The 25,457-nt window shown below is 34.8% G+C and overlaps 1 protein-coding gene across 7 annotated transcripts in view; it reads right to left on the bottom strand.

The window, feature by feature from the left end:
* The window catches only part of Nup58 (nuclear pore complex protein Nup58), a 247,679-nt gene that overhangs the window by 66,961 nt on the left and 155,261 nt on the right, over positions 1-25,457 (bottom strand). Inside the window, exons 7-8 of one of the 7 annotated variants that reach the window (XM_069840827.1) lie at positions 262-355; positions 65-108 (exon numbers count right to left, since the gene is read on the bottom strand). The exons of 1 other annotated variant lie outside the window; for it this stretch is intronic. In XM_069840827.1, the coding sequence (XP_069696928.1) occupies positions 264-355 (92 nt within the window). In that variant the 3' untranslated portion in view covers positions 65-108; positions 262-263. Of the gene's footprint in view, positions 1-64; positions 109-216; positions 356-25,457 lie in introns of those variants that run through there. 5 more of the 7 variants (XM_069840823.1, XM_069840821.1, XM_069840825.1 and 2 more) reach the window with 5 other exon arrangements.

Below are 25,457 nucleotides of genomic sequence, written 5' to 3'. Positions count from 1 at the left end.
ATAGAATTCTACCGTTCACTTCCTTTCTTAAACACATAGAATATAAATATGCATGATTACAGACCTCTTGTAAGGCTACGAAACATTTCATTCAAGTCCAGGTAAGACCTTGGAAAAGAGGTTAACTAGTTAATAAAATCCATTTATAAATAAACATATTTTTGTGTGTATTAATGTTTAGTGCTGTTAGTTGGGAAGGTCCTTGTTAAATATTACCTTTTAGTGTTTTTTAGTTGAAAGGATATCGAACTGTAGTCTTACCGCTATTTACCTAGTGGGTTCCCTGATGGGAAAGAAGGTTTTGGTTCTGTGGTATTCGTTGGCAGCAATCCAAACCCATGCTGGCTACCTAACACTGAAAATAATACAAACACAAATTCATCATTATCTAACCAGGCAGAATTTAAGAGTGAACTAAGAACAAACACAGTAAACCCTGCTAGTCCTGAAGTCCGAACTAATTGGGACTGGGGCTTGTTCAGATTATTGAAATTTCGGATTAAGCAGGGAAAGCATGCCCTTATCACCTCCCCACTCTTCAATTTTCAATGTCCACCACTTTATTGAGTTTCGAGGTCACCATTGGTTATTATCTGTCTTGGTCAGAAGAAACTCACAGATTATCAATTTATTATAATAGTGTAGAAAACGAGGACTAATAATACATTCACTAGTGATCAAGTAATTTATACTGTGTATAATACTTTTGAGTTTATAAATACTGTAGCATTAAGTTGACTTTCAGTTCAAATACTATTTTTTATTCTTTTCTATTTATCTTTTTTTTGTCATGTTTAGATTACTCGGAATTTCGGATTCACACAATGAAGGATGCAATCTCTATTAATTTTTTATCCTACAATAATTTGCTAATCAGTTAAAGCAGTGGTATTTGATGATGAAAACGAAGGTCTGTTACTTTCTTCCATTGGCACCGAATGTAGTGGGGCAATGAAACATTTGTTCCACTTGCATGGAACTGTGTGGGGTATAGCCCAAAATGAAATATCAGTCGAAATCATCATCATCATCATCATCATCATCATCATCATCATCACCACCATCACCATCACCATCACCATCACCATCATTTGTAAGATTCATTATCCTCTGCAACTTAATATTTCATGTTGAATCTTTCGTACAGTACTTTTAACACTTGAATATAAATAATTGATTAAATGGCGATCTTACTCGTGTTAATTATGTAAGCATGTGCGGCTTACAGCTGTTTCGGTGCTTCATCACACCATCCTCAGAGTCTACTAGATTTCGGCACTATCTCAACTTCGCTGCCTGTTGTGTGGGTGCGTTCGTGTGATGAGTTGTGTCAAATAGTGTGTCTTCTGAAATTGATCTGTGTGTTGAGAATTTTATTAGGGTGTGTTTTAGTGTGTCTGTATATTTCATATTGTTCTAGTGTGTTGAGATTTTGATTTTTGGGTTGTATGTGTAGGATTTCCATGTCTGCATTTATGTTATTGTATGTGTGGTTAGCATTAGTTATGTGTTCGGCATATGTAGCTGTATTGTGTCCTCTGGTTATTGCTTTAACCATTACCGCTCCTATGTCGGAGTCAGTCCGCCACTAAAATATGTCAGCTGCAGTCCTGCGCCGGACTGAGTCCGCCACGTTTCCTACAATGTTTATAAACACTCCGAACTCGGAGCAAGGAATGCATGTTGCGTCAGTATGTTATTGAGATTACGATCTGTGCGGTGGTGTTATTTCCGTGTGAATTAGAATTGTTTCCTGTGCTCTAAAATACATTTTAGAAGTGGCTGCGAATATTTTATCGTTCTTGTTATCACAATGGCGTCTACGAGCAGAAATGTTGTCAAAAAAACTAAACACATAGTGAAAAAAAACGGAAGGCTTTGGGCGACGATGAGATACATGAAGACTTGCATGGGGATTGGGAAACTTTTAGTGATGATTCAGACATTGAACTAATTGAAGACAATGACTCTGATTCTCAAGTAAGTGAAGCCATTTCAAGTGACAGTGACGATTCTGATGACAATCAGTCCAGTTCAAGTGATGTTGAAGATGATGGTGATAAAATAGACAGTGTTGACAATGATGGTTGGGATCACTGGGGTGCTAATGACAATGACTTTCATCATATACCGTTTCGTGGAACAGCAGCTTATAAACCTCCCCAGACTGGACAAAAGCCTGATTCACCATTTTTATTTTTTTTGCTATTTTTTAGCCAGACACTGTTTCAAGAAATAGCTACCGAAACCAACAGGTACGTTAGACAAAAAATACAAAAAGTCACACCTTTGCGAAAACATTCAATTTGGAACGGTTGGGAAGATGTCACTGCTGAAGAGCTAATGGCTTTTCATGGAGTAATACTGAATATGGGAAGACGTATGAAGAGTACTATCAAAGACTTTTTCTCGGAACAATGGTTAGACAGTTCGCGGTTCTACAAAGACATATTTTCAAGAAAGCGATTTCTGCAAATATATTGGGGTCTTCATGTCTCTCCCCCTCCTCGAGATGGAACTCCAGACAGACAAATGCAGTCCCGAGCAAGTAAAGTAAAGAACATTGTAGATTACGTTGAATCAAAATTTTTGGAATTTTACAGTCCATCGCAATATGTATGTGTGGATGAGTCTACTGTAAATTTCAAAGGACGTGTAGTATTCAAGATGTACAACCCACAGAAACCAACAAAATGGGGTCTTCGAATTTATGTAATTGCTGATTCGACAAATGGTTATGTTTGTGGTTTGATTCCTTATTATGGATCAGTAACTACAAAAAGTTTGATTCATCCAGAACTGACATTCACCAGCAGAATAGTTCTTCAACTTATAAACAAAGTACAGAGTGTAACGAATGAGAAAGGATACCATCTATACACAGACAGGTTTTACACAAACTTGGATCTTGCTCGGGAACTGTTACAAGCAAACGTTCATTTGCCTGGTACCATAATGCAGAATAGGAAAGGCTTGCCGAAACAAATGAAGAAGAAAGCACTGAAAATAAAGAAACATGAAGTAGTAGCCTACAGGAAGGAAGACAAATATTTGACATTATCGTGGAAAGACAAGCGAGTTGTTACCATTCTAAGTACATGGCATAATCCAGACACAAGAGAAGTCTCGAGAAAAACTGCGAAGGAAGTAGAGGTTTTTCAGAAACCTGTTGCTGTTATAGACTACACTTCAAAAATGGGAGGAGTCGATAGAGCAGACCACTACTGTTCAAGCTACGGTTTCCTGAAGAAAAGTTTGAAATGGTGGCGAAAATTATACTTCTGGATTCTGGAGATTTCCCTTGTAAACAGTTTCCACCTATACAATTTGAATCAAAACTCAAAAAATCTTCCTGCTTTGTCTCACCTGGAGTTTCGTAAGAAGATCATCGAAGGATTGGTGGGGAATGTGAGAAACAAAATGTCTCGAAAACGTGGGAGACCAAGTACCGGAGATACAGAAGATCGTCTCAATGGAAAATTACACTTGATCCGGGCACACGAAAGGAAAGTTACCAAGGACTGTGCAGTTTGTTCGAACAGAAAAGTAAAAGGTGGCAGGAAAGAAACGTCGTTTTATTGTGATACATGTGAGAGGAAGCCAGGACTTCACCCCAACAAGTGTTTCGCCCTTTACCATACAGAGAAGAAGTATCGATAGGTATGTATTAGTTCTTATATTTATTTGAAATGTGCATGTAGAATATCTAGCAAAGATACGTTTAGAAAAAATACGCCAATATATATTGGCACGAAAGTTCCAATAATGTATTACATTTTATGAATTATGTTCTTCTAACAATCAGCCACTGACATTCGTATATATTCATTCTCTTACCACGTCTTCTCTATGGCTACAGATCTCATGTGTTTATCTTTCACAGTTATCTTACTATTACAGTGCTAAATATAGATCTTCGAACCTGACCACTGCCAGCTCAGAAGGAAGTGTTGTCTTATAATGACGGCGAAATATAAACCAAAGATTACGACTTTGGGTGTTTACATGTCGCATATCTCGACCTAAAAGGCTCTTCACATCTCTAAGTTCATATTACTTTCATTAGCCTTGAGTTTATTATCTGACGAACGCGAGCAAGCACATGGCTTCACATTCATAAAGGAAAGCCCGTACAGTCGAAAACGAATTATAGTAGACAGTTAATATTCAGTGAGACGAATGCGTGAGCCTTTCATATAATATTTTAACCCCATATATCAAAGATTCTTCACTTTTACGAAAGTTACAAAAGAAAATCAAGCAGTGTAAAATAGTAGTTCAATTTGCACTGGTGAGCGTCATTTAAATGGACCAGGCGCACAGTGGCCAAGACATTTAAATCCGACCAGAAAGGGTTAATGTGTTCTTTGTATCGAGTATGGAATGATCTGCCTGTATGTCCAATGTAGAAACTGTCGCAACTATTGCATGTGAGTTTGTATACGGCTGTGTGGTTGTATTTATTTGTTTGTGTTGTTTGTGTGTTGAGATGTCTTTGTAGTGTGTTTTCTGTTCTGTATGCTATGTTGTATTTCTGTTTTCTGAATGAGGATGATATCTTGTGTGTGTTTTTGTTTTCGTATGTTAGTGTGATGTATTTCTTGTGTTCTTGTGTTTGTGTTGTGTTTTGTGTGTTTTTGTGTTTGTTGAGTTTTTGTTTCATCTTCCTTATGATGTTGTCTATTATGTTTGGGTTGTAACCATTTTCTTGTGCTATGTATTTGATTGTGTTCACTTCTTCATTGTAGTGTTGTTGGCTCATGGGTATGTTGAGTAATCTGTGTACCATTGTCCTGAATGCAGCATATTTGTGTTGTGTAGGGTGATTAGATGTGTTGTGTATGTGTGTGATGGTGGTGGTGGATGGTTTTCTGTATATTTTGAAGGTGTATTTGTTGTCAACTTTTGTTATGGTGATGTCTAGGAAATTTACGGAGTTATTGTTTTCAAGAAACGACAAATACACAAACTACACCAATACATAAATAAAATACACCCAAAACTCCAATACACACTGGAACTTGAAAACAATAACTCCATAAATTTCCTAGATATCACCATAACAAAAGTTGACAACAAACACACTTTCAAAATATACAGAAAACTAACCACCACCACCACCACCATCACACACATACACAACACATCTAATCATCCCATACAACACAAACATGCTGCATTCAGGACAATGGTACAGATTACTCAACATACCCATGAGCCAACAACACTACAATGAAGAAGTGAACACAATCAAATACAAAGCACAAGAAAATGGTTACAACCCAAACATAATAGACATCATAAGGAAGACAAAACAAAAACTCAACAAATACAAAACACAACACAAACACAAGAACACAAGAAATACATCACACTAACATACGAAAACAAAAACACACACAAGATCGCATCCTCATTCAGAAAACAGAAATACAACATAACACACAGAACAGAAACATCTCAACACACAAACAAATAAATACAACGACACAGGCGTATACAAACTCACAAACAATAGTTGCGACAGTTTCTACATTGGACAGACACAGGCAGATCATTCCAAACTCGATACAAAGAACACATTAAAGCAATAACCAGAGGACGCAATAAATCTACATATGCCGAACACATAACTAATGCTAACCACACATACAATAACATAAATACAGACATGGAAATCCTACACATACAATCCAAAAACCAAAAACTCAACACACTAGAACAATATGAAATATACAGGCACACTAAAACACACCCTAATCAAATTCTCAACACACAGATCAATTTCAGATCACACACCCTATTTAACACAACTCTTCATCACACGAACGCACCCACACAACAGGCAGCGAAGTTGAGATAGCGCCGAGATCTAGTAGGCTCTGAGGATGGTGTCAAGTAGCACCGAAACAGCTGTAAGCTGCACATGCTTACATAATTAACAAGAGTAAGATCGCCATTTAATCAATTATTAATATTTCAAGTTCTTAAAATGTCGTCGTAACAATATTTTCTAACTATATTAAAGTGAAAGAACTGTTTATCGATGATTATATCATTTCTGTCAACAAACAAAGTGAAGACAAACCGAACTCAGTCAATTCATGAATGGAGATAGAAGGAAAATATTTTGCCACAATGGAAGCAGTTGTTAATATCATTGTAATGAATATCAGCACCGATGCAAATTATTCATTCAAAGTTTCAAATACGAAATACAGGGCTTAGAGTTATGAATGAGTAAAACTTTATCCATGGTTTTAATACTGAAAACGGATGATTGTTTTATTTGCTGCCATGCTATAAAAGAAATTAAGATTAAAGACATTTTATCAGGCACAGAAAAACATCGCATGTCTGCTTTTATGGACAAGGGATTCATTAATTAGAAAAATTCTTTGAAGAGGTTAAAAAGCATGAATAATTGAAGACCTCCCTCGAAAAAGGATGTAACATCAAATTAATGAAATATGTGATTTGAGTAGAAAAAAGTAATTTTGAAGCATTAATCTATAACAATAAATGAATGCATCCAATAGCTGAATAAACTTGTATCCTTGGTTAATCAAGTGGTTCTGCTAGTAAATGTAGGCCTAGCGAAATATGCCCCTGAAATTATTTTCTTTTCTCCTGGAACGTGTATTATAGATTCACTGGATCCATTAATAATTAGAAAAATTCTTTGAAGAGATTAAAAAACATGAATATTATTTAAATTGCAATGTACTCATGCATATGGGTCATTCTAAAAATAGACTGCATCTTTTAAGTCCCTACACAAATAGTATGCACCAAATTTCCTAAATCATTCCAATTTATTCATATGCTTTTATTTACATCTGTCCTCATATAATAACACTAAAAAATATAATCTTTTATTATATATACTTTTATTGTATTATATAAACTGTAAAACTCATTAGCATGGATGTCCCGGGTGCAGATTTTGTTGTTTGGTTATACTATTTCAAGAGATTAATTACTTTTTGGACTGTGCAAGTATGTCACTACAATCATAAAATATCAAAGAATCAAATAAAATACTAATATATTTTTTATTATTGATAAACATAATAGGGCGGAGTTCTATACTCAGACCTATGTTGATGACGTAGTTATATTAACTCTTTGGTGTCATGTCAGCACATTGTTTGAGCTTCGAAAGGAGGCTTTGAGCAGGGTGCGGGCATGGTGTATGAAAGAGAGATTAAGCATAAATCCTAACAAAACCGAAATGGTTTTGTTTACGATAGAAAGAAAATTGAGAAATATATCAAGAGTTTCCTTATTTGGTAAGGACCTAGTCTTAAAGAAATCAGTTAAATATCTAAGAGTTATTCTTGATGCCCAACTCAGCTGGAAAACTCATGTGAAATATCATACAAGCAAGGCTATTACTGCCTTATGTCTGCAGATGAGCTTTCGGTTGTACTAGGGGCTACAGTCGAAAATCATTTATTGGATGCATTGTGCCGTTCTATCCTCCATGATAATATATGCAGCAATAGTATGGTGGTCATGGATCTTGATTTCCCAAGCAAGGACCTTGTTGGACTGTGTACAGTGGCTTGCATGCTTAGGTATCACAGGAGCCATGAGGACTATACCGACAAGGGCCCTTGAGGCCCTACTGCATTTGCCTCCTCTGGATCTTGTAATCCAAAATGCAGCCATGTTAGCTGCATCTCGACTCCATGGTCTTGGCCAATGGATAGGAAGAGATAGGAGCACTTGGGCACACATATATTGTATTTGGAAGATGGCAACGGAAATCAATCCACATATAAATCCTCCTGTTTGTATTATTCCTTACAGGGAAGAATGGGAGAGAGATTATCTTTAACTCATTTCCACTTTGTGTGGAAAACTTTACCATAGTTTGGTGTGGTTTACGGATTGCTCCAGAACTGATAATGGTACTGGACCAGGTTTTCCAAGCTGAAGTATTTGCTATATTATTCTGTAATCAGGAAAACCTAAAAAGATCTTGCCAAGGCATGAATATCTACTTTGCTCTGACAGTCAGGCTGCACTGGATGCACTAAGTGCTCACAGAGTCGACTCCAGGCTGGTTGAAGAATGCAGAACTACCCTGGAAATTCTATCCAGAAGAAATAAAGTACTATTCAACTGGGTCCCTGGTCAGTGGAGTGTACAGTAATGAACAAGCTGACCTATTGGGCAAGCATGGAGCTTCAATTCAATGCTATGGCCGAGAACCTTGTGTCAGCATCTCTAAGTTCATAATCAAACAGGCTCTAAAGAAGAACCTTACAAAAGGACAACCAGGAGCCTGCAGATCTGCAACAGCTATGAGACTGGCTAAACTTCTTATTGGAGAACCAAAACCTGACTCAACCAAACAACTCCTGGCTTGGAAAGGAGAATTCTAAGATGCGTTACTGGCTATTCACTGAACATTGCCATCTAAATAAGCATTTTCACATTTTGGGCCTTAGTGATGACCCAACCTTGCAGGAAATGTGGAATGGAGGTTGAGTCATCACTTCAAATTTTGGTGGATTGCCCAGATTTAAGTCAAATCAGGAAACATATATTGTCTCCTGAGGAATTTCAGGAAATTAATCCCAGTAGTATCACAAGGCTGGTGTCGCATTGCAGTCTTCCGGGTTGATTTCCAGATTATGGGATGCACAATGGGCCTTTTGTACCTAACTGCTATAGTTTTATACTTTTAATTCAGAAGTAGAAGTAGTAGTAAAATATATTTTTAAGCTAATTGATATTTAAGTCATTCGCATGGACAGAAAATGTAATATTGCTGTGGAAAAGATTTTTTGTAATTTCTCTCTAATTCTTTTAAGGACATTTAGTTTTGTAAGCTTGAAACAGCAATTTCTGTTTGGAGGGAAGAATGACAATGGCTGGCTGGTTTTACACTATAAAGATCTAAAAGTCATGTGAGTATGAAAATTAGATGTCACTAGTATGGACAATTTCACATAATGGATATTATTGATAAGAATTTTAAAAATCATTTTTTGTGTCAGTTTAAGTAAATAATATTACCACAAAAAAGTTAAGTAACAAAATACCTATCATATCGTCATTATTAGAATGACCTATCCTATTTTTATCATTAACATGGACAGTTTCATGATATTGTCATTAGTATGGACGATATTGTATTGTACTGTATTGTATTTATTTATTTATTTTCCATGGTATTTGTACATCGCTTCACAGCTAGAATATAAAACATGTCAAAAAAAACTCTTAATAGTAGGGCCTACATTATGGTCTTCATTATAGTTACAGTCTAGTTGAAATACAGTATATACAGAAAACTTTTACAAAATAGTCTACTAGTATAACACAAACATTTAGTATCAATACTTAATACAAGACAGAAATATTCATCGAGCGTTGGTGAATGTCATAGATTCATTTACAGAATAGAAAGGCATGAGAAATTAGATACTTCTCTAATTTGACCCTAAATGATCTTATGTTTTGAGTTTGATTTTTTATATCCATAGGGAGAGTATTAAAAATTTTTACTATCTTATACAGTAAAACCTCCCTAAAACGAAATGCGATAGTACCAGAATTTTTTTTCTGTTTTCACAGGTTATCGTTTTACAAAGGGTTGAGTTTTGGCAAAACTAAGAATAGAATACTGCAATATGCTCACTGTAGTAAGAACACAATGAAGAAATAATTTTAAATAAAAGTTACTACAATACATGCAAAGTGAATTTTATTTTCATAATTATTAACTTATGTAATTGCAGCCTCTCTCTCTCTGTGCCCTAGTTTCTTGGCCCCCACATTTCTTTTAAAGTGCACTGCTGCGACTTTTTTTTTTGAAGGGAATGTTGTAGGATTTCCTTCGCATCCTGCATCAATTCAGAGTGTAAATTGCGCTGGTTGTGTAACTGAAGTTGTGTTTTGTGGAAAATAGATTAACTTCACTTTAGACAAATCAATCCTTGGATGGCAGGTAGCATTGTCTAAAAACAGTATGACCTTACGACCTTGACGTTTCATTACTCCATTAAAAGAATGAAGCCACTCATCCATGGTAGAACTCGTCATCTGGACTTTTTTATTAAATCACACAGTTTTACTTTATTTGCACTGTTATTTAACACTGTATTGGCATATTAACACAAAACTCAGAATAAATAAAGGGAAATGTGAAACTAATTTGACACTATACTGCAATAATATTATTCGCAGTTTTATTCTACTCGCACTGTCCTTTATCACTGTATTGGCATGTTAGCACAAAACTGAGAATAAATTAACGAAAATGCAAGAGGATTGGAAGAAATAACGGTACACGAGGTCAGTAACCTGCCCGGGTCCTCGACAATAAGCACAGAATAGTGACATAGTTAGAGAAGCTTCACCCCCAATGCTTGACAAAGAACAGCGAAAGTCTTCTGGATCATTATGTACAGTCACAGAAACAATTATGCCATGCTGGTATGATAGAATTTAGCAACAGTTATGCTTAAAATTATCCGTTTTAGTCAGTTTCTTTACCTAAATGGTTCCCAAAAATGATTCCATTTTCGCATTGCGCAGTTTTCCATTTTAAAGTATTATTTTACATAGAAAATCATTCCGTTCCCAAATTTATTTTTCGTTTGTGCAGGTTTCCTTTTTATAGAGGGTATGTTTTAGCAAGGTTTTACTGTAACACACTCTTTTTTGATAGCACAATAGACTTGCTGATGGAATATGAATGTCGTTTTTTTTACGCGTATTTATACTATGAACTGTTGAATTAGTTACAAAGTTTTCACGATTACATATGAGGAAGTTTATTAATGAAAAAATGCCATGGGCATTAGTTGTACTTTTTTGAAAATGGTTCTACATGATTCCCTAGATTTGGCACTTACTATTATTCTAATTACTCCTTTTTGTAGTAGGAATATACTGTTACTATCAGTAGAATTTCCCCAGAATATTGTTTCAAAACTTATAGCATATCAGAGTTACCACGGAGTGAGACTGTAGCAGCATTTTGTGTAACAACGCACCATGACTGCTTGGCAGAACACCTATACCGGATGAAAATAATAGCCTCACCAAATTGAATGCTGTGTAATAAAGATACCATAATGAACTGGGACCATCTTAGAACATGTGGTGCACTTCAGACCTACTGGACAAGATCAGATTGAAAACTTTATTGGGAAGCCAGAAGACTAATGTCATTATTCCAAATGTCTAGAGCATTAAATAAATAAATGAATGAATGAATAAATAAACTCATTACTGAATGGAGGAAGTAAGCAAAGTATATTGCTTTAAGGTAATTGATATTTACTATCTCTTTTATAGATTTAATAGCAAAACATGTTGAATTTAGTTTGGGGTAATATCTTTAATATAATTTTTTCAATTTAACACATTATCGATTTGTAAGCCAAAAGATTTTGTTGTTGTTTCTATTAGGGATCTGCTGTTAATTATTGGGTTTGAAATTTGGAAGGTTGAATTTTGGAAGAATTTAAATTGGATTATGTAAGTTTTGTTACAATTTAATACTAAACTTCATCTTACGATGTTGGATGACGTATATAAGTCCGTTGATGTGACCCATAAGCAGTGCTGACTAGATCAGATGCTATGGACAGTAGCTACTCTATAACAGAATCACCAGTATGAGAGGAGAATTTCAAGCCTTTGGCGTGAGACGAACTCGATAGCTCAGTTGGTAGAGCACCTGACCGGAGAACAGGAAGTCGCAGGTTCGAATCCCGCTCGAGGTTGTGAAGTTTTTCTTTCATACCATGGCATGATTGTGACTATATAAGTATTTAAAATTCATTAATATGTCACATCAACGGACGTATATACATCATCCAACATCGTAAGATGAAGTTTACATTTACAATGTTTCTTTCCACCCATAAGCAGTGCTGACTACATCAGACGCTATGGACAGTACTCTATAACAGAGTCGCCAGTATGAGAGGAAAATTTCAAGCCTTTGGCGTGAGACGAACTCGATAGCTCAGTTGGTAGAGCGCCTGACCGGAGAACAGGAAGTCGCAGGTTCGAATCCCGCTCGAGGTTGTGAAGTTTTTCTTTCATACCATGGCATGATTGTGACTATATAAGTATTTAAAAATTCAATTTAATACTAATTTATTGGCTGAGAACCAATCACATATTTTGAGGAGAATTGTCTCTGTTTAAGATTGGAATGTGTTAGAGTTATTGGCTGTAATTATTGTGTCATCTGCAGATAATATGGGATGACCTACATCTTTTATTAGGGGAGCAAGATCATTTTTGAACACTAGAAAAAGTAGGGGACATAATATCGATCCTTGGGGAATTCCATTATTAATAGTTCCCCATGTGGAGGCAGATTTCATAGTTGTATTGATTTCGACTCTCTGTTTCCTATCTATGAGATATGAGTGAAACCACTGTGTGCAATGCCTTTAATTCCAAAATAATCTAATCTGTCTAGCAGCATTTTGTGATTTATACAGTCATATGCTTTGGATAAATCACAGAAAATCCCTCGAACTTGGAATATTCTATTAACTGCCTCCAGAATTTTGTTAGTTAAACTAAATGTTGCATTTTCCGTGCATTTATTTTTTTTTAATCCAAACTGTTTTGGGACTATAATATTGTATCTTTCAAGATGATGATATAATCTTTTATACATTACTTTTTCAAAGACTTTGGAGAACACTGGTAGAAGTGATATGGGTCTTTAATTTTCTTAAGATGTTGTTTCTACTTTTTTGAAAATAGAAATACTCACTGAATATTTTGATCTCTCAGGGAATATACTATTAAACATTGAATAATTACATAAATAACTTAGTGGTATATCTATAATATGTGAACTCACTTTTAATATTTTGAGGAGTTTTCTGACTTTAGATTTTAAATAATTGCAATTATTTCTTGTTTGTTTGTTGTAAATATTTCACTATTTCAGAATTTTATTGGAAAATATTGTGTTAAAGAGTCTAAACTGTTAGTAACATTATCTCAGGGGATGTTGAGGTTATCAGTTATATTTGTTAAATATATTTGCAAGATAATTTGGGTCTGACGTTTTTGTATAGTTAGATGTTAGGATATAGTTTGTTACTTTACTTTTTGATTGTCTACTTTCCTTTTTAATTATGTTCCAAGTTTTTTGGTTTACTATCAGAGTCTTGTACTGTATTATAGTGTATTTTTTTTTTAACTTTTTGGATCATTTTGTGTAATTTTTTTGAATAAGTTTTATAGTGTAATTTTAAGTTTGTATCATTACTCTCTGTATATATAACGATCTCTTGCTTTTGCACGAGATTTTAATACCTTGTTGCATATTTTTGCATTTTTATATTTTACAAGAAATCTAGATTCAAAAGTATTTAGAAATGTTTTATGGAACTCATTGAATTTACTGTCCATAATCACTTTGACTATATACTAATTCCCATATTTCATTTTTAAGATTTGTTTCAAAATTATTAATGACTCCGTGTCTATATTTCTGAGTCTCATTTTAGTTGGTTTTTCTGATTATGTGTTTATATTTAGGAGTTGAGCATCATGATCCAAAAGACCATTATTTATTGGGGTTGTTTGAGATACCTACTCTTTCATTTCCAATAAATACGTTGTCTATTGCAGCAGCTGAATCCCCTTGTATTTTAATCAGAAAATTTGTGTAAATTAAATTGAAAGATGCTAGCAATGAATTTAGGTGATCTTTCCTATATTGCTTTCTGTTAGATAATTGACATTGATGTCTCTGCAAATAATGCATTCAAGTTTCAGTTTCTGTAAGTATTCCAGTGTCTTTTCCAATAAATGAATAAAATTTTCAGTCTCCAGATGGTGCTCTATATAAACATATTATAATGAAATTATATCTATCATTTTCCAATTCAACAGCACAAATTTCCAAATCCCTATCTTTGCGAAATTGTGAAAGATCAATGTCTTTTAAATTAAAGTCAGATCTGAGAAATACACTCATGGTTCTGTTCTCAAGAGTTTGCCTGCAGTAACTAGCACCTAATTTATATCCTTCCAGTGAGAGAGACAATATTTCCTGTTGTATCATAATGGTAATACATAGCACATTCGGATTTAAATGTTCAGAATCTAAGGATGCAAGGAGAACATCAGTCTTATTTTTATACTTCTTATATTCTGATGGAATACACTGGATGATGTTTGCTTTACAATTTAATAATTTTGTTTATTATTATTATTATTATTATTATTATTATTATTATTATTATTATTTTGACAAAAAATTTACTCTAAAACAGGACAAGCCCTATGACGGATTACAATAGGAATTTTATTGTCACACTTGCCATGATCACACTGAAGACACTCAGCAATGAGACACGTTAGTGAGTCCTTGCCTCAAGAATTCAAATGATTTGTGTAATCCTCTCTTACAATGGAGGATGTTCTATAATATTAATGCGTGCCATGTCCCTCTCCAACTGAGCCAAGTCAATCCGCAGATTTACACTTTAGCTGTCATGTCTCTGGAAAAGGTTCACAAAACCCACATTGGTATGGCCACTCCTCTGTGCAATGTTGTGTATATTTCCATCAATTGAAGGGCTTGGGGCAATAACAAGACAAGCCACACTTTTGCTTAAATTGAGATATTTATATTTAAATGTAGAGGGAAATTTTCCATACAATCTGTGAAAACAGTGTCATGATTCCTCATCAGATGGCACCACCATTCAATAAGTTCTTTTATTGTCCAATAGATTACATATGCTAGCGAAGCTTGGGTTTTAACAATAAATAATGAAAATATGCTAGCAGTTTGGGAAAGAAAAGTCCTGAGAAAGATATATGGTCCCCATTTTGAAAATGGTCAGTTTAGAAGTAGAACAAATAAAGAACTGATGGAAGTGTATGGAGAGCCGAGTATAGTTTCATTCATTAAGAAAGGCAGACTTAGATGGTTGGGACATTTTGAATGTATGCCAGAAGGCCGATTACCTAAACGGGCATTATATGGACACCCAGGAGGATTAAGGAAGAGAGGAAGACCAAGGTTGAGGTGGCTTCAGGATGTGGAGGATGATCTGCGGAGAGTTGGATGCAAGAGATGGAAACTACGGGCTCAAGATAGAGATGAATGGTTTTTACTGATTAAGGAAGCCCAGGCCCTTCATGGGCTGTAGTGCTAATAATGAATGAATGAATGAATGAATGAATAGCCTTCAAATTTACCTGTGAAAATCTTACAAGTTTTTTCATTAAACATGCCCTCAATGGTGACTACAAAGAAGTACAGTTGAGCAGAGTTGGCAGACCATCAGGAATAATGTTCAAGAGCCTTCAGCAGAAGTACCCACAACCATTCAAGATCAAGCACAAGAAGTTAAGCGACATTAAGCAACTTCTTCCATACATACCACCAATTTTTCATGATTATTACACTGGATTAGTTCCTGACAACTTGGTAGAAGATGATGCCAAAGTGGACCTAATACAGTAATGATTATATTACTTGGTGATTATTTTTCTATGAAGGATGTACGAGTACAATCCCCTATTTTTCCTTGTTTATTTTAGTTTGCATGTTTGTTTTTTATTTTTGTCGAAGTCAAAATAACTATAATGTGAAAAGTTTGCACCCACTCTGTATAAGAACGATTACTATTTTTTTCTATGGTAAATCAATATCATGTCAAATGCAATATTTATGATATAAATCTTGATTAAATACAATTTCGTTCAGAATGCTGATAAAATTTGTCCTATTTACTCTTTTTCCAACCTAAAATTTATTTCAAAATAAACAGAGGCAATAATATGACAAGCCATAAAATAATTGTCACTCATCTATAAAAATATAAAACAATGATTACGAAATTTGCAATTTAATTTCAACTGGAGCAAAGTACACCAAATGATGGGTAAAATAATGTGTTTTACAACAACTCTAAAGTAAAATTGATAATTACAGAATTTTTCAAAACACAAAAATAGTTATATCTCAAAACTTGCAATATGTGGCTTGTCCTGTTATTGCCCCAAGCCCTTCAATTGAATAATTAAGGTTCCTATCAGGCTGTTTGCTGCATCCCCTACTATAATTACATGAGCTTCTTTATCAAGATCTTTAGCAAGCACAGATAGATCCCCTACAACAATGAACAGAGAAACGATGGGTTTGAAAAAGCTGGTAACAGCATATTTCTCACCCAAGGAAGCCTGAAGCTGTTGACTTATTCCTCTGCAATAGCTCCTACCTAATAAAACTATCTTTCTGCTATGCTTGGGCTCCGATACAAAGTTGGGAGGAGCATACCAATGCTAATGACGGCTTTCGAGTTCTGTTACGATATAGACTATGCGGATACTATTTATTAATGAGTAAAACATTTTTCAGGAAGCAATCTACATAATTATTTTGAAAAGATAATAGCACACTGATGCCTAAGTAATAAAAAAATTAAAATAGTACTTTGTGAGGCTGCTTGAGTTTGAGCTTTCTTAAGACTGTTTCTAATTTATTATTATTATTATTATTATTATTATTATTATTATTATTATTATTATTATTATCATTATTATATTATCATTATTTTATAGAATCATTAGAATTAGAGTGATAGCAGCATATGTCGGATTTTATTTAAATTGCAATATTTTAATGTTTTGCCACTTAAATTGGTAAAAGTTTATTAAACATCACTTTTAATTTCTTGTGATTTTATGAAGATCTCTGAGATTATTTAAGTAATTTTTATTGTATGGGAATAATAAAAATGATCAGATCTGAGACAGCTATGAACAAAAAGAAAGTCTACAGGGGGGGAAAAAAAGGAGAAAAAGAATGAAGCACAACCTGGAAAATTTCACCTTTTATAAATGCAAAAACATTACATTTATGTTAGAGCTAAAGAAAAATCTTAGATAATAGCAAAACTAAAGATCACAAATAAAAATCTTAGAAAAAGGTGTGAGAAGTGTAAAAAAATACCAAAGAATTCAGATAAAACTTAAATTTAAGGATGTACAGAAAAAATGATGCCAAAGAGTAAAGTGAGTCAAATGATAAAAGACAATACAGTGGCAGAAGCTGTAAGAAGAAAATTGGTATTGGAGAACTTATACCAAAGGAATTAACAGAGAAATTTAAAAGTTTGAAGAAATCACAAACAACTGTTCACAAAAAATGTGACTGGTAGGACAATAAAATGCTATAGGACGCTCAAACAAAATCGTTTTTCGTAAGCTCTGTGTATAAATTCAATTTGAAATGATTTGGAGAGCTACTGTACGAACGGAAAAGTAGTGGCAAAGTGGCATTCATGAAGAATAACATTATCAAGGTTCTTGAAAATGATGGCAACGCCTCCATCTGCCCTTGTGAAAGAGATTTAATACTCTACAACGACACTCAAAAGGAAACAAGATATTCGAATGGAACATTGAAAAGTCTACATCCTATGCATCCAATTGTGGGAGCAAAATTTAGGTGGCCAGATTCAAATGATAAACATACATATTATATGCTGTTAGATGTTGTCAAAGTAATCAGACGACCCATACCTGAAGCTCTGAAGTTGTGTTTTCACATTTAATGATTTGTGCTAATTGTCTAGATCTGTTTAGTCTCAAAGCTGTGACTGTTATTATTTTTAGTTTCACTATTCATATTGCTATTTTTCTTATTTATAATCCCTTAAATATATTTAACCCTCCAATGGTAACATGGGTTGTGCGCAACTGCAACGAGATAGTTACAATGGTATTTCTGTTTATTATTTTATGCCTGTCTATATAATCTCACTTGATTGTCCAAAGATTCAAAATATTTGTTGCCCTAGCAGCAGTCCCATTATTTCCGGTTCAAGTGGATTTAATTGTTCCTCGGGGTTGTTCACCACACCTGTTACCTTCCACAGTGGCAAATATTTCCTCTCCCTTTTCTTTGAATTGTGCCATTTTACATAGCCTGTGTCATCCTGTACTCTTCTGAAAGTCAATTTCTTACTAGTTTTTGTCTAAGGAACATTATTGCTTGTATTCATTATGTCAGGTTTCGACTTGTGTAGTGAAGTTGTGAGTTTTTTTCTACTGCTCCGAAATGTCATCTGATGTGAATGTGAACTATCAAACTTCGCGAATTTTGTGAATAGTGCAGATGATGATGATTACAATTATATATGACGCATATGAAAAAAGTAATGCGGAATTAGATAAGGAGTGATTCGAAAATTGAAGCTGGGTCATCCAACGAAGAGCAGTTTTCAACATTACGTATCTATGGTAAGAATGACCATATATGATGAATGGAACTCCAAAAAAGAGTAGGGTACGACAAAGGAATAGTTCGAGAATTCCTAAAGCTAATAGTCGTGCCTTTTTTTCATTATTCGATGCCTTGAATATATTGCTGGATTTAATATTATTGAAAATTGTCAAATATGTTATCGAGGAAATACAAATAAGGAAAACAGTGTACACTAAGCAGACATTTGTTCATGATACTGATCTACAAGAAATTTAGGTATTCATAGGCCTTTTGTATATGACAGGCGTTTGCAAGGATTCTCACCTCAGTGTTGAGGTGTGGACTGGCTCTTCTATATAGAAATGTACAATGTCAGAAATGAGATTCAGATTTCTTGATTTGCTTAAGGTTTGACGATAAACAATAGAAATTTGCACCTATTTGTATGCTTTGCACTCAATTTATAGCCAATTGTCGTACCAGTTACAGTTCCCATTATGTATGTAACTATTGATGAGGTACTCTTAGAATTTTGCAAAAAATGTCAACTCCGAGTTTATATGGCTTCCAGATAAGTAAGGCATCAAAATAGTCACAATGTGCAACTTTCGCACTTACTAGATGACAGACGCTATTGGGGAAAAAGACCAGAATACAGAGGAAAGTCTACAAACACTATACTATGTAAAAAAACACCTTCCACAATTCATGGCAAAGGCTATACTACTTGCGATAAATTGGTTTACTTTGGTTCCACTAGCCAAAACAAAATTGAAGGACTACAATTTGGTTTACTTCGGTTCCACTGGCCAAAACAAAATTGAAGGACTATAATTTAACACTTATGGAAACCTTAAGAAAAAATAAGGCACAAATATCGCCAAGCTTTCTGCCAAATAAAAAAAATAAGTAGTGTCCTCGCAGTACGCTTTCAATGACAAAAAAACCTCTTATGTCATTCACGCCTAAAATACTTCTCTCAACAATGCTCAGTGCTCAAGTGATGTACACTAACGGCAAAAAGAATGGTTCGACTCTTGGTCAATAGAAATGCTATTGCACGGTTCACTCATGTAAATGCAATGTGCATCAGGGCATTGCTGTGGTGTCTCTTCATTGCAAGTCGTCCATCTACAGTGTACTCAACCTTATGAACTGTGTGTAGCCCAGTGGTAAGATATCTGACATCCATTCCGGAGGTTGTGAGTTTGCTTCTCGTTACGGTAAAATAATAATTTTTTTTTTTAATTTTAGTTTTTAATTAATTTATTAGTTTAAATGTGAAATGGCATTTGTTAATAAACTTCGTCATGCCTGCTGTGTAAAAATATTATTGTTCATCACCTGTGGGCTATTAATAGGCGAGACATGGCCTGTATAAACAAAAATACTTGTTTCACATCCTAAAAAACCGGATGCATATCAACATAAATAAATAATCAAATAAACAAAAACAAACAATTTGTTAATATATTAACAAAAAAAGGCCTATGGTGAAGACTAGTATCTCGTCCACAAACCACCTACGTCAACAACTGCCCTCATTCTGGGGGCGGCATGGAGTCCACAAGATTATGGAACAGGTCTAAATTCATGGCCACCTCCTTCCACGCATCTAGAACTCTGTCCCACAATTCGTCAGCTGTCCAAATGGGTGGTTGTTCTGCCCAATTAGAGCGTAGGATCCATTTGACTGCAGCCCACAAATTTTCAATCAGATTCATATCTGGTGAATTTGGAGGCCAGTCGACACGTCGACATCAGGCCTCCTCGTAAACCATCTTTGAATCCAGTTCGCAGTGTATATCGGGTGATTATTCTGCTGGAAGAAAAGTGTTCCTTCTGGATATCGTTTTCAGGCAGAAGGAATCATTAAATTTGCCAAAATATGTTTCGTAGACTACTGCCATAAATCGACAGTGGATGTATTCAAGAAGTCCTGCCCCAGTGTATGACATCCACCCCAACACACGATGCTCACGTGATCTGACCTGTTAAGTCGTCTCACGAAGTGTTTATCATATCAGTGGCCATCCATACGATAAACTAGGGTAGGACTATTGTTGTTACTGGAGACAATTACCTCGTCGGAGAAAATGACATTTCTGAAATCGAAGTCCTGTCAGAGAGTAGCATACACAGAATAACCTATGCAAACCAGGACAATGGGTTGTTGTCTCTCTGCCATCTTCAAGCATAATGACGAGACAGAACATTTTATTAACAGATAAGGAGTATGGCTTAGAAGAGAGAGGGAGGTTTATTATTTATTAGAGTTTGGGTATATTCTAAGAGATATCGCCACATAATTATAGCTTAGCGAGACATATGTTGGCAAATTTGTAATTAAAAAAAGAATATTGTGGGAGATTCGAACTTTGAGCTAATACTATCAACTCGTTCAATAGACCAATGCCGTAACGACTTATGCTACTGTGACTGTGAATATCGTTTCGGCATAATACGTGGTTTTCCTGGTCATATTCACCTCGGTTGATTTTGTATTTATCAATTTTATTATTATTTCACTCTTCAGAGGTCCTGATGTATCTAGAATCAACCCTACATTCGATTTTATAACATATTTTAGGCTTCTGAACAAAATACAGCAAATTTAAACAGTTTAATTATGTGTTACCTTTTGAACTATGGCTTTGACGAGACGAGCATGTGCAATGTTATGTATATGGAACTTTGAAATTGTCGCCGGCTCATTCTTTTTGCAGTTAAGTGTACATGAGGAAATGAAGAAACCAGAAGTAATTTAATTTTACAATGATAAGATAGGAGGGGTTGATGATACATGGTTACACAGTTTCAAGATACATGAGTTGATGACCACTCTGTATGTTGTTTGGAATTCTAAGTCCAGCTGCTCTAAATGCATTAGTCCTATATATGTCAACAAAATCACAATGAAACCTAAAAAGAACGGAATTTTTTAAGAACCTGGTTAAGAACTTGTATTTAGACAAAAATTTGTCTATGAACTCTTTGCGAACACATTTGCATTTGTAGGAATGAAACGAGACAGGAGTCTTGGAGAGATCAAACTCAAACCAATCAAGCTATACAAATATTCTAGGTATTGTTTTTGCTTTCGAGAAAAGGTCAGAAAAGTGAAGACAGGTTATTCAAAGCATGGCAGACTGGTTTGTAGTCAGCAGAGGAAGGATATTTCTATAGACTGTTTTTCGGCACCTTGAAACTATTATCATTATGTACTTTTATTACAAATACGCTACTTTTTGTGTGTAGGAAAGTCATAATGTAATAGTAAAAATGACTTTATAAATAAATATGTCTACAGTATTCGTTCATTTGCATGTTAAATGCCTGGGGTGGTACGCAACCTTGTTACCAACAAATGCTATAGTATTCATGTTACTAGCAGAGGGTTAAAATCATTAGCATGGATATTACTCTCAATTAGCATGAACAAACAAAGTTTAAAAATTAAAAAAATAATAATTTCAAGTTTTCTGTGTCGCTGATGTGACAGGATATTTATAATTCATGTAGAGAAACATACTCTTTTTTTTTTAAGATTTATTTGAAAAAGTAATAAATGTAAAATTTTTGTAAGCTGAAATGAATATGTCAAAAATGCTACATGTACCAAAATCACAAGAAATGAAAATGGCCCGATGTGCTCTGAAAGTTATTTTTACATCACTATCTTACTCAGCATTACAAGATTCAGCTATTAGGATGTTAGGGGTCACACTGATGAATTAAATCAACCTTTAATGAGCCTATTGAGGTTTGAAAATAATGAAAATGTAAGATCTTGGGTATAACAGATCGCACAAAATACAAATGATTCTCACATGATATATTAAATGAGATACTGAATCTCATGACAAAGTCAGTAGCAAAACGTCTTTTAGACCAGTGATTCTCAATCTTTGAGAAACTGCAACCAAGTAAATTTTTTTTCTATAAGATGAGGGCTCAGTCCCAACAAATTTACTTGTAATACCGTTCCAAGTTTTTTTTTCTTTTCTTTTTTTTTAAGTTTATACATTTAACTAACATTAGGAAAGTTCAGGATAACAGGCAGGGTTTGGAATTGAACGGGTTACATCAGCTTCTTGTCTATGCGGGTGACGTGAATATGTTAGGAGAAAATCCACAAACGATTAGGGAAAACACGGAAATTTTACTTGAAGCAAGTAAAGCAATCGGTTTGGAAGTAAACCCCAAAAAGACAAAGTATATGATTATGTCTCGTGACCAGAATATTGTACGAAATGGAAATATAAAAATTGGAGATTTATCCTTCGAAGGGGTGGAAAAATTCAAATATTTTGGAGCAACAGTAACAAATATAAATGACACTCGGGAGGAAATTAAACGCAGAATAAATATGGGAAATGCGTGTTATTATTCGGTTAAGAAGCTTTTATCATCTAGTTTGCTGTCAAAAAATCTGAAAGTTAGAATTTATAAAACAGTTATATTACCGGTTGTTCTGTATGGTTGTGAAACTTGGACTCTCACTCTGAGAGAGGAACATAGGTTAAGGGTGTTTGAGAATAAGGTGCTTAGGAAAATATTTGGGGCTAAGCAGGATGAAGTTACAGGAGAATGGAGAAAGTTACACAATGCAGAACTGCACGCACTGTATTCTTCACCTGACATAATTAGGAACATTAAATCCAGACATTTGAGATGGGCAGGGCATGTAGCACATATGGGCGAATCCAGAAATGCATACAGAGTGTTAGTTGGGAGACCGGAGGGAAAAAGACCTTTGGGGAGGCCGAGACGTAGATGGGAGGATAATATTAAAATGGATTTGAGGGAGGTGGGATATGATGATAGAGACTGGATTAATCTTGCACAGGATAGGGACCGATGGCGGGCTTATGTGAGGGCGGCAATGAACCTTTGAGTTCCTTAAAAGACATTTGTAAGTAAGTATACATTTATCTAACATAAGTATTAATAATTAAGTATGGCGTAATCTTAAGACTTAGAGTCCTTTCAGAAGTGGCCACTTTAGTGGAGCGTTAGTGGTGCTGTGAACGCATGTCAGTGGTGCTGCTTAATTACACTAAATTTTTGTAGAGAATTTTTCAGTCTTCTAGTGAACATGGACGTAGAAGGAGATATACTTTTGATAACTTTGCTCAGACAGAAAAAGAATAGACGTAAAAATAGAAGAAGAGTCTGGGTTCATCCATTAGTTTTAGAAAGACTGAATCAAGGACTATTCCATACCTTGTTTGATGATTCAGATCAGGACAATAAAACATATTAATTTAAAATTACGCAAATGAGGGACAATATGGCATAAAACATATTTTTGTTTAATATTTAAGAATTCAAAATTAAATATGTTGTTGTTGTTTTCTAATGCCAGGTGTTTGACAATAAAGTCATTTGACCTCTTGCACTCCAATATTTTTCAAAGATATTATCATGGTCAGCCACTGAAGCACAGATTTTGAGGTGTTCCGAATCCATTTCTTGGTTTGAGTTGCACAATGGGCAGTTAGGGGACTGATATATTCCAATTCTATGCAGATGTTTGGCCAAACAATCATGGCCTGTTGCCAATCTAAATGCAGCTACAGACGATTTTCGTGGTAAATCGGGAATTAACTGTGGATTATGATGCAGAGAGTTCCATTTTTTCCCTTGAGATTGTGTTATCAAATTTTGTTTGTTGAAGTCTAAGTATGTAGATTTAATAAATCTTTTCACAGAGTAGTAGATTTAGTAACAGGTCTGTAAGTAGCAGTGCTAGTGCATCCACATTCTCGTTTCCCAGATTCCACAATGGGATGGTATCCACTGGAATACAATTCTTTTATTGAGTGATATTAATTGAGAGAGAATTTTAGTTATTTCTGCTGTCTGAGATGAAGGTGTGTGTTTAGAGACTATTGATAGAATAGCTGCTTTGGAGTCTGACAATATAACTGCATTTTTAAATTTATTGATGTGAAATAGAAGATTCCTGAGACTTTCACTTATTGCAACGATTTCTCCATCAAAACTTGTTGTTCCATATCCAAGAGATCTATAAAGTGAGAAGAGACAGCACGTAACACCTGCACCAGCACCTTGTTCTCTGGAGATCAAGGATCCGTCGGTGTATAAATGAATCCAGTTTTGTGGAGGGTACCTAATATTAATTGTCTCTAAAGACAACTGTTTCATTATTTCAGTGCTTACTTCTGATTTCAGTATTTCTTGTGTTAAATTTAGATTATATTCTATATTTAATAGAGTTAAAGGGTTTGTATCTATGAATCTAATGCTCTTGATTTAACAATGAAGTCATTCTCCTTTGTACTTCCCCATACTTCAATGTGATGTCTTGAGCTATTTGGAGGGCTGTGCAGCTTGCCAGATGATTCATACCCATTTCCTGCTCCTGACAGCATAACAGACAATTTGGTGAAGTCAGTATACCGGTTCTGTGGAGATGTTTACTGAAACAATCATGGCCAGTGAGTAGCCTGAACATAGCAACAGCAGATTTACGAGGAAGTTCATTTTTAATTTTGTATTTTCACTTTCTGCTAATATTTTAATATTGTAATTACGGTTGATCTTGCTTTTGATGATTTGTTTGACATATTCATAGGACAGATTTAGACTTGTATTGTGTTCAATTTTGGAGCCTTTTTTCGCCAACATATCAGCCCTCTCATTCCCATTTATGCCACAATGTGGAGGTATGCACTGAAGAATTTCAACACCAATTTTACTTGAATAAAATACCAAGACAATACAGAAAAGAACAGAAGCTTACAAAAAAAAAATGAATTAAGGAAACAAAAACAAACTGAACATCCCCATTCAGCCTCAACAGAAAGAACCTTTCAGCCAATTTGAACTTAACTTAGCAATTAACAAAATGAATAGCAATAAAGCCCCTGGCCCTGACAAAATCTTTCCTGAATTCATAGAACACCTAGGTACTAAAGCCAAAGCTACACTACTAAATTTTTACAGCTATGTCTAGAAGACTTCAGTCCCATCAGATTGGAAAAGAGCTGTCATTATCCCCATATTGAAAACAGGAAAATCAGCAAATGATATCACTAATTACACTACCTAACAAAAAAAAAAAATTGTCATACCTCCGCAATAAAAATAGGTGATTCTTGATGAAAAAGTTGCGCTGATTTTGAAAATCGCCATAGAAATCTCCTATCACGTCAGGTTAAAAAGATAACACATTTAAAATTTCACATACGCGGTTTTAGAT

Source organism: Periplaneta americana, chromosome 12 (genome assembly GCF_040183065.1).
Source record: "Periplaneta americana isolate PAMFEO1 chromosome 12, P.americana_PAMFEO1_priV1, whole genome shotgun sequence".
Taxonomy (NCBI): Eukaryota; Metazoa; Arthropoda; class Insecta; order Blattodea; family Blattidae; genus Periplaneta; species Periplaneta americana.
Note: the sequence above shows the minus strand (reverse complement) of the source record. Positions and strands in the feature narration are given on the sequence as shown.